This window comes from Gossypium arboreum, chromosome 5 (assembly GCF_025698485.1).
Source record: "Gossypium arboreum isolate Shixiya-1 chromosome 5, ASM2569848v2, whole genome shotgun sequence".
Classification (NCBI taxonomy): domain Eukaryota; kingdom Viridiplantae; phylum Streptophyta; class Magnoliopsida; order Malvales; family Malvaceae; genus Gossypium; species Gossypium arboreum.
This window is the reverse complement of record NC_069074.1, coordinates 65,290,962-65,302,170: the sequence shown is the minus strand read 5'-3', so window position 1 is coordinate 65,302,170 and position 11,209 is coordinate 65,290,962. Positions and strand designations below refer to the sequence as shown.

The window sequence follows — 11,209 nt, the reverse complement described above, 5'->3', positions numbered from 1 at the left end:
ACAACACATTTTGAAAAACGAGAAACTATCTTACAAACCCAAAAACCCTAAATGAAAAGGGCCCCACCACTTATCTCTAAGAATTAGGGCTTCACACCCTCGAAATGCCACGTGGAGCCTCAAAAGTGGCTCATGGCTCATTTTATGAAACGCCACCTCATCAGCTTCTGCCCAACTTTGGCGCCGCCTCCCTCTCTACTCCCCGCCACCGTAACCTTCTTTTATTCTCTTTCACAAGTCACCACCGAGACCATGACCGTCATTATACCTTCTCTCCCACATGCGCACCTTAGCGCTCCTCCCCTCCCCATGTCTATCCTGCGCCGACTCCCCTTCCACTCCTTAACCCCCTGCCATTACCGCCCTCGCCGTCGATTCTCTACACTTGCCGCAGTTCGGCAAGATACCACCGTCTGGACCCCAACACCGATCTCATCAATCGAGACAGCCGCCGAGTCCCTCTTCCACATCAGCATCGACGTGTCAAGCTCTCCGGACCTCGCGGCCTCACATACCTTACCGGGACAGTACCTCCAGCTGCGGCTCCTTGATGTAGAGAAACCTTCTTTCCTGGCCATAGCTTCTCCGCCGTCACTGGCGGCCTCAAGCGGAGCGTTCGAGTTTTTGGTGAAGAGCGTGGCGGGTTCGACGGCTGAGCTTTTGTGTGGGTTAAAGAAGGGGGATGTGGTTGAGCTTAGTCAAGCGATGGGAAACGGCTTTAATATTGATAAGATCGATCCGCCCGAGGATTATCCAACGGTTTTGATTTTCGCTACTGGGTCAGGAATCAGGTTAAGTTTCTTTTTTTTTTTGTTTAGATTAATTAAATTTAATGTTAAAGCTTTATTCCATTATTATGCTTTATTTCTTACAAAATTTGAATTTATTGACATTGGAATTGCTGGATTACGTGAAAATTTGTTGGAAGATTTTATAGTCCAGTTTTTGTTCTTATTCTTGCATTATATTTGAGCGAATCCCGGTGATGCTTTTAAGGTTTGGATTGGAAAATTTTGGTATGGGAATTCTCTGTGAAATAATTGACTGTCGGCTTTTTCTGGGATAACTTGTGATTTATGCTCTCTGAATCTCAGAAATTTACACTTTTTCTGGGATATCTTCGTTCAGTACATGGTCTTATGGAAATTCCTTTTGACGCTTCAGGGATAGAATAAGTGGCTGATTTTTGAACTACTATATCTGAATTGACCAATTTTACGTCATTTAGAAACTATTTTGCCTCAATATTTTGTTTGGCTTTGTGTCCCATATTATTTGTTCTTTTGATTTCTCATTGTTAGTGTACAATCAGCTGTTTTAATCTTTATAGCTTTCAGTTATCAGAATTTTTTATGTCATCAAGGCATGATTCTTTAGTTTGTCAACTTCATCTGTGTTTTGAAGCATTTAATAGTTAATATTTAAAGATGGATTGAATAATTGCCATGGATTTCTGGATTTTGCGCGCATATGGGGTTTGTTTTATATGTATGCTTTTCTTTTTGCAGTAATACCTTTCCCGTTCAATAAAACAAATGCAACCATCCCCAGTCTTTCCATGTTTATTAGGATGAGCATTATTTGGTGTAAAACGAAAAAACAAAACCAAATTGGCTGATTTGGTTTGAATTGCTTTCAAAATCAAACTGAAATAATATTTTCGTTTCATAAAATTTTTAAACCAATCCAAACTGAAAAACTGAATTAAATAAATAATGTAATATTAATATTATGTTTATAGTGTACTGTTTGGACTAAAAACTGAATTGAATAAAAGATGTAAACTGAAAACTAGATTAAATAAATAAAATAATATTACACTTTACTGTATTGTTTGGATGAGTTTTTCATATACTTTATCTAAAAATCTTTTTATTATCTTAGATGCAGAGCAATGTTTTCAAATCCATTAAATCATGCATCTTGTGAATTGGAAATTGAACTATATTGTTTTATCATTGGCATGCATGATGGGGAAATGTGGTCATTCTTGATTGTGATTCTTACTTTAAAAGAAGATTAGCCCCTTAACCATCTATCTATTTCAATATATCATGATCCTTCAACCAAGGTCTTTTCCTCAAGAATATGACTCACATTCATTAGAACAATATCACACAAGGCTTTATCATCTTATTCCCCACAGTAAACTAAGCATCCACTTACCACTTTGGAGCTAGCAAATTTTGCAGGGATGGATACGCTTTTCTATGAGCAAGTTCAACTTCTATACTGCTTCTTTGGAATGACATCCTCCATCAATAACCAAATCACAAACCTTTCCACTGCAATGTACTTTCATACAAAAAATGCTATGCTGCTTCCAATCGTTTTCTTCACCTTTAGTTATAGTTGGAAACACTCCTACGAACAATCAAAGACTTTCCCTGGACCATATTTCTTCACTTTCTTCTGCATACTCATTATAAATTGGGTCTAGCGTATCATCAACTTGCTCTTGCTTCTCAGTTATGTTCACTCTTTGTTCAAGAGAATCAAGACAATAATGAGAACTATGTCCTTTCTCACCATAACTGAAACAATGAATCTAAGAGTTGGTGCCAGGCTTAGAACATTCTGTCCAATACCATTTCCAGCCTCAAATCTCACTAAAGCCTTCCCCTTTTTCCCTTTGCAACATTTTCCATGTTTCCTCCACCACAATGATTCATAAAGGAAGCCTCATGAGTATCTTTAAAAGTTGTTTATTCAGAATACCTCTGGTCGTCCTTTGTGCTATTCCATCACTCTTTCTAGACAACTTCCTTCTTGCACCATCTTGCAAAACATGCTTTCCAGCCATTAAGGCATTTTCTCGTGTATCTTCAAGGTTAAATAACCGAACCACGCCCATCTCATCACTGGTAGATTGGTTTAACCTTGCTACGTAATGAGATATCATTAGTTCATTACTCTCATCTAATCCAACTTGTATAAAGAGATTGTTAAATTTAGAAGAGGACTCCTCCAGTGGAAATTCCGTTTGCCTTAATGATTGGTTTGCGCGTTACTCTTCAACTCTCTTCAACTGGTAAGAACTGCTTGAGCAATTTTTTTTAGTGTTCCCATATGCCGATTTTAAGCTTGTTTTGGTGTGCATGTTACTCTTCAAATCTCTTCCACCATTGAAGTACTTAATCTCAACAAATAACACCTTCCTAGGTCCACCATAGGTTTCATTTCGAAAAAATACTCCAAGCTAGCTTCCCACTGTAAGTAATCTTCCATGCGCTTCTTCCCTTGACAATCAGCTTTAATCTAATTCCACACCTATCTAATTCAAGAGCATACACAAAGTGCTCCTCCAATGTTCCTCATACAGGACTGTTCACAGGTCTAGCATCCTGAGAGAAGTCTTCAACCAAACCATAATCAAATTCATTAGCTAAACTCCCTTATAGCATGTCAAATTGGTTGTCGTCATCTTCCTTAATTTTCCATATGGGTTCCCTCCGGTTCCTATTGTGGCCTAGCATTAATTGCATGCAACAACTCTTCAATCACACGTCAAATTGCTACCAGTTTTGTTTCTTGACCCTGATCTAATTTTCCTTGACCTCTAACATGTCATACCTTGGCTTAAAAGAAAAACTACTATAAAGTCTAGGATCTGGTCAGGCTCTAGTGCTAAAATTGGTCTGGGTTAGGGAGAAACAACTGTAACTCAATAGGATTAAGGCTGAAAAAGGCAAGATAGAAGTTGAAACTCTTGAAAACTTCTAGTTTCTGTAGTCTATTAATTCAAAGAAAATAATGAGAGCCTTATTTATATTGAGGTTACAAATAAAGATTTAATCCTAGCCCTAGATTAAAACTCTAAAGATAACTTTTACAATCCTAACCATCCATCCCTATGCCCACTTATTAATAAACAGAACAGAATAATAAAATAACAAAATATTTAATGGTGCCTGCGACAGTCCTAATTGTTCTCTTTTCCATTTTTTAAAAGTAAACTGATATGATTCTTTGTAAAGAGTTGCTCAAATGGGAATACACTATGGTGTTACATGCTATTTAGAAGTCCATTTTTGTATGTTTCCTGCAGCTTTGTAACTTACTTGTTCTCTTTACTTTTTTCGTTTCCAGTCCAATTCGATCTCTCATTGAGTCAGGATTTGGTGCTGATAAGAGGTCAGATGTGAGGCTTTATTATGGGGCTAGAAACCTCAGGAGAATGGCTTATCAGGTCTGGTGCTTGCTTGTTAAACTTTAATTTTCCAGAATAAGTAAATCCTGCTCTTGATTTTGAAGCTCTTATTTGTTCCTATAATAGGATAGGTTTAAAGAGTGGGAATCTTCTGGTGTCAAGGTCGTGCCAGTGTTATCACAGCCAGATGATAGTTGGACTGGTGAAAGTGGCTATGTACAGGTAGAGTGCAGTATTCACATCCATGTATTAAGATTTTTTGATACCCTGATAATCAAGTTATTAGAACCTGGTTTTACTTTTGCAGGCTGCCTTTTCTAGGGCCAAGCAAATTCATAGCCCTAAGGGCACTGGTGCAGTTCTTTGTGGACAAAGACAAATGACTGAGGTTTGTTGCTATTTCTTTCAAATTGAACAATGTTCACTGATTTCTTTGTTTAATATTTATGACCATGTCTAGCATTTCTTTGATATGCAATGTTTTCGATGATTTCAATCATTAGCAATTGATGCAAACCTTGCATATAAATTTAGTGTGTGCTCCAATTAATGTTGCAGTCTCAATCATTTAGTTTTGAATTTTTTTAATTTCTTATAGAATATAAATTTTAAATCGTATTGAAGATATTTGAATCTATACCTTGAATGATGGGATTCTAGAGTTGAAGCACACTTTTGGAGTAAAACTTTCATGTAGTCTACGATGTTTGGTCATTGGAAGAGCCACAATAAGCTGTGATGGCAAGCCTACTGCCTACATATGGTTGTTTGATACACAAAGGAAATTGGGGACATTTTATCTAGGAGTCCTTTTGTAGTTTTCATGCACTAGTTGCTCCCTGGACGAGCAACAATAAGCTGTAATTACAAGTGTACATATGGTTATTGGATACAAAAAGGAAATTTGGGATATTTCGTCTAGGAGTTTTTTTATAGCTCTCAAACACTAGTTGCTGCCTTCATTTGGTTCTTCAACTTAATTATGTTGTTGAGAGTGGTTATAGCACTTAAATCTGCCAACTGAGACAACTTGCTCTCTAGCGCTATCAGTTGTTCCTGTTTCCCTAAACATGCTTAAGGGATTTTCTTGAACCTGTACATTGCACTGTTTTCTAAGAAAGAAATGGAGGGAAGGAACATGGGCTGAGTAAGAAAAAGGAAAGATAGAAAAGAGGATTTTCTGATTTTTGTGCAGAATTGGAAACTAGGGGGAAAGCAAGGTGCTGAGGATAAATGTGAATAAAATAAATTGGTTCTAGTTGAATCAGTGGTTTCCACCACTTTCAGAGGAAATGGATTTTGAAGGTATGCACAGATGCAAGCTTTCCCGTTTTTGTTCTATCACTCTATTTCCTCAATACGGATGAAGCAAAAGAAGGACTACTAAAAAAACCAATTTCCTTCCACCTACTTTCTGTTTTTCCTCTTCCACTCATACTAAACACAGTTTAAGGTTGAAACTTGAAAGTTAAGAACGTATATAGTGCAGAATTCAATATTTGTGATTCTGAAATCAGTAACGGCCTGCGTAGTTATGTGAGCATTTGAAGGCAAACTGGTAAACATGATTAAGGGATTTTCTTGAACTTGTGCATTGCACTGCTTTTCAAGAAAGAAATGGAGGGAAGGAATGTGGGCTGAGGAAGGAAAGGGAAGGATAGAAGTTTTTTCCTTCCTGATTTTTGTACAGAATTCGAAAAAAAGAGGGAACGCAAGGAGCGGAGGATAAATGTGAATAAAATAAATTGATTTTAGTTGAATCAGTGGTTTCCACCACTTTCAGAGGAATTGGATTTTGAAGGAACTGGCAGATGCAATCTCTCCCTTTTTCGTTCTCTCACTCCATTTCCTCAATACAGATGAAGCAAAAGATGGATGACCAAAAACACCATTTTCCTTCCACCTTTTCTGCTTTTCCTCTTCCACTCATATCAAACACGGTTTGAGCTTGAAAGTTGAGAACATATAGTGCAGAAGTCAATATGTGTGATTCTGAAATCAGTAGTGGCCTGAGTAGTTATGTGAGCATTTGAAGGCAAACTGGCAAACTATAACAGATTTTTGTCAACAATTTGGACTTGTGCGGAAACTTGACATCAAATTGAGCTAGTGTAACAACTGATCTTTGGCTTTATAATACTGGAAATCTGAACTGCTATGATGAAAGCATGATGAAACCTGTTTGTCGATAATTAAACGCTGCATAACATGTGATATTAGGAGGAGAAAATATTAAAATATTAAAGTATAGAAGGAAAATCTGAAATAAGCAAAAACAATTGGGGAGTAACAGAAGCAACTGTGGGAGAAAATTAAGAACCGAGAAAACCAGATAGAATCAGTAGGGAGAACATCTCAATGCTCAAATACGAATATACCTAATAAAATGCTAACTACCAATAATATTCCCACTTACCAATAATCCTCCGCTTTCTGGATGTCATAGACCTCTCAGATAGATACTAAACATGGGAAGATCAAAATAAATAATAGATAAATCTGATATCCTCATACCACAATACAGATGCAGCCACCTTGGAGGTTTCACATACATCCTCAAAGCTACCTATTATCAGTAGTCCACCCTCCATACAAATATACAGAAAGGAAAGTGAATAGAAGTGGGAGGGTACTTGAAATAGATCTGACATATGCTCAGGGGGAAGGGGAAGCAGGAAGGAGTTTGATTTCTCCATTTTGCTTTGGATTTAGCGATTGCTATTTTAATGTTTGAGCTCTTACACTTGACTCTGGATTGACTTTGTTTCTGTATTTATGTCATAGCTTTCTCAAAATTGTTATCAGTAGTCCACCCTCCATACAAATATACAGAAAGGAAAGTGTGAATAGAAGTGGGAGGGTACTTGAAATAGATCTGACATATGCTCAGGGGGAAGGGGAAGCAGGAAGGAGTTTGATTTCTCCATTTTGCTTTGGATTTAGCGATTGCTATTTTAATGTTTGAGCTCTTACACTTGACTCTGGATTGACTTTTTTTCTGTATTTATGTCATAGCTTTCTCAAAATTGTTATCAGTAGTCCACCCTCCATACAAATATACAGAAAGGAAAGTGTGAATAGAAGTGGGAGGGTACTTGAAATAGATCTGACATATGCTCAGGGGAAGGGAAGCAGGAAGGAGTTTGATTTCTCCATTTTGCTTTGGATTTAGCGATTGCTATTTTAATGTTTGAGCTCTTACACTTGACTCTGGATTGACTTTTTTTCTGTATTTATGTCATAGCTTTCTCAAAATTGTTATCAGTAGTCCACCCTCCATACAAATATACAGAAAGGAAAGTGTGAATAGAAGTGGGAGGGTACTTGAAATAGATCTGACATATGCTCAGGGGGAAGGGGAAGCAGGAAGGAGTTTGATTTCTCCATTTTGCTTTGGATTTAGCGATTGCTATTTTAATGTTTGAGCTCTTACACTTGACTCTGGATTGACTTTGTTTCTGTATTTATGTTATAGCTTTCTCAAAATTGTTATACCATTTCTCTAGTCTGCACGTGATGTCAATGTTTGGATTTGAAGCGGCCAGGCTTGTCTAGCATAGGATGCAAATTGTATTTATCTTGCATCAAAGAAATGGAGACTTCTTGATTCCTTAAGAAATAAGGAATGGATGGAAAGGGGTAAAAGAATGACCTAGTATGTTTGACGAACATTGCCAACATTCTAACTGATTCCGTAACCAAAAGTGGCACTTTTGGTTGAGAATGAAATATGATCTGCATTCTTTGATATCATGAAGAAAGGCTGAAGCCAATAGGTAGTAAAGATGACAAAATATGTTCAAGCATGGTTGTTGGTATCGCACCAATACCGGCCCTGCTGGCTGGTACATACCATTCCGTTTGTAAATAGGAAATAATTTTAAGTTTTGTTCCAGTCAAATTTCAGAGTGTGTTGGTGGTTGTCTTTCTGTCCATTTTGCCTATATTGGCCTGTGTTAGTGTATTAGTGTGTACCGGCTTGTACCAATTGGTATAAGATTTTTATATTTTAAACTAATTTTTAATATATAAATTTTTAACTTAACCATTCTAATTTTTTATAATTACATTAAAAAAGAAAATATAATCATTAAATTAAGTTATTTATCCTGACTAATAGTTTTAAATTTTGTATTTGTGTATAACGTACATTACGTATGTAATTGAGCTATGTTTGTGTGTATATTTATATATAGTATTTTAAAACTAAAAATTAAACTATTAAGTATATTTGAAAAAAATTATAAATGCAAATAAATTTGAAACAGTACACTAAAACACATTGATATTGATATGTCCCAGTACCTAAGCAAAAAGGGTACATCCATTGATATGGTGCTGATGACCTTGTGTCCAAGTGTTAACCACATTCTAGCCAATATGGAAGAAAGCAATGGCTCTTAGTTGAGACTTCCAATCACTTTCAGTTAGACCGTGTATTTCTTTCTGTTAAAAGGACTAGTAAGCTTTAAATGCTAGTATTTCTATAGCATTATAGAATTAAAAAGTGGTTTATGACTAGGAATTAAACTATTTGAGCAGAATGCTATAGGTTCTCTTGACCTCCTGGTAGAGATATTTTTTTTTTTTTTAAATAAAAGAATTACTAGGAAAGAGGATTTGAATTTTACTGAATTTATTCACTTACCACTTAGCCAAATGCTTATGCTTAGGGGCTATTATATTATTCCAAATGTGAAGTCTTATTTAAGGAACATTATTGGGCTTGAGTTTTGCATTCTTCAGTTATTTCTAGTCTCCACTTGAAATGAAATCTTAACTGCTAGACGAATGTATGGCTGAGCCGTGGAACTGACTAAATGGACCTTTTCTAAGATTAGGGTAGGCTGGCGAATGAGATCCTGTATGAAGAAGCTCATTGCTTCATGTAGAAAGTGAACAAAGCCACTGTAGTTCACTTCATTATGGCAGGCAATGACTCAGTCAACTGGAAATGCCTATTCATTTCATTGATTCTTAGTTTTCCGACCACTTTTCATAAGCAACATTTTACGAGTCTGCTTAGGAGGTCATTTACTGTGTTGAGGAGTTGGGACATTGTATTTGTATATAAGGTGAATGTTGGTAAGCAGGGCATGAGTAACAGACTTATGCTACGTGAAAATTTTCACTTATTTTGAAGAGATCTTATTTTTAAAGGAGTTTTTACTTATCTTTCTTGTTTCAAGTTAAAATTTTTAACGAATTATTCTTTATTTTATGTCCAACTATCGTAATATATACGTACTAAATAAGTTTTTTCATGTTATTACACTAGTAATTAAACAGGACATTATTGGTTTATGCAGGAAGTGACTTCAATACTTGTAGCAGATGGAGTTTCGAGTGAGAAGATCCTAAAGAACTTTTGATGGAGTTAAAACGGAACTTTTATTATTTGTTGTATCATTGAGGAAAAGCTGATAATTAATTCTTTCTCACCATAGCTAAGAATGAAAGCACACGCTTGGCTAATAAACTCTTCATGTTTGGGAACTAATTCATTCAGCTGCTAATGTTTTTGCTGAGGCCAACACTGAGTAATTATGAGTGAGTTAGGTGATTCACTCCTGTTAGTCTTCTCATTTGTTGAAATCACAGCAAGAAAATAATATTCTTGCTCCATAAGGAAATTGGTAGGGAGGAGAATAGATGATGTTTTTTCAATTGTTCATAGATCAGAAGTTATTTTCTTATAAGGAAGTGGCGACGCTTTTTCTTCCATAGAAATTTTCATTGTGTTGAGAGAATGTCGGAGAGAAACTCGGCAAATATGTTTTAAAGAACACGGTTCATTGGACTTTGCTAATAGAGATTAAGAATCAATATTATTATCAATTAAAACGGAATATTAACTTGTTGATTGTAGGAAATCAAAGAATTTTTTAGGGTAATGGCAAGGTACATTGTATTTTTAAAGAGGGAATGGAAATTAAATTCTGAAGATGATGTTGTTGTGGGAGAGATAATTATGAATTTCAAAAATAGATGGTAAATAGATATGAAAACAAACAAAAAAAAAATTAGAATTTACAAGATTCATACAAGTCAACTAAGAGCAAAATCCAGTTTTAATTATTCAAGGTTATCTATATTAAAATAATGTTGTTTGAATTAGATTAGATCAACGAGTTGGATTGAGAATTGACTGGTGTATCAGACTAAAAAGAGGATTGATTCATGAATCGGTATCTATCGATTGAATTGGATAAAAACTAGTTGAACTATATTTTTTAAGTTTTATCTTTTTTTTGAATTTTAATAAATTTTTAATTGAATTAATTGAACCAATTGAATTAATTCAACTAATAAACCAATAGTCTGATTGATTCGACCGTCAACTTATTTTAAAAAAAACATTGATTATAATCCCAAACTTGAAGTTTTTTAACCATATTAAGTTACTAATTACTTACACTGCCTAAATAATTCAAAAAGGCCTAAAACCAACTTGAATGTTTAATAAAATAACTAGTCAAAAATAAAGTTAAAAAACCTAATAATGAAAAAAAAAGTCCAAAATGCGTAAGGTATATTTGTTCTTCGCAAATTAGCTAGCATGAGATTGACACTATGCGTTAGTTTTTTTACTCTTAGCGTAGTGATTTCACTATAAATTATAGTAATGTTTTCAACTATTTAAATTAGTAAAAGTTTCACATGTTTATTTAGTATTCATTATAGGGATGTGGTCAATGATTTTACATGAAAAAAATAGTTAAACAAATATTGAATTATAAATTACTTAAGACTTAATTAATATTATGTTGTATAATAAAAAATGTTTTGTAATGCAGAAAATAACTTATTTATTAGAAGGTAATCTAAATAGCCCATAGTCTATTGGTAGAAAAAAAAAAGGTTCAAAATCAATGAGATTATGAAGAGTAAGTGACTTATGTTAGGACTATTATATTGGAACTCAAGATGCTTGTAGTGTTCTCATTTTGCAAACCATGGAAAGTGGTTTCAGGGACATTGTAGTAGGAGCTTTTGTAACAACCTAGTGAACCCACCACACATCCGTGTAGTAGGACTTTCTTTTTCAACTTTGATTCC

General features: G+C 35.1%; 1 protein-coding gene across 1 annotated transcript; it reads left to right on the top strand.

Moving 5' to 3' along the window:
- On the top strand, positions 1–9,849 carry LOC108453429 (fruit protein pKIWI502). Its single transcript, XM_017751527.2, has 5 exons — positions 1–791; positions 4,090–4,189; positions 4,277–4,372; positions 4,458–4,538; positions 9,460–9,849. The coding sequence occupies exons 1-5, from the start codon at positions 133–135 to the stop codon at positions 9,520–9,522; spliced, it is 999 nt and encodes a 332-aa protein (XP_017607016.1). The 5' UTR covers positions 1–132; the 3' UTR covers positions 9,523–9,849.
- Positions 9,850–11,209: the final 1,360 nt, after the last annotated feature.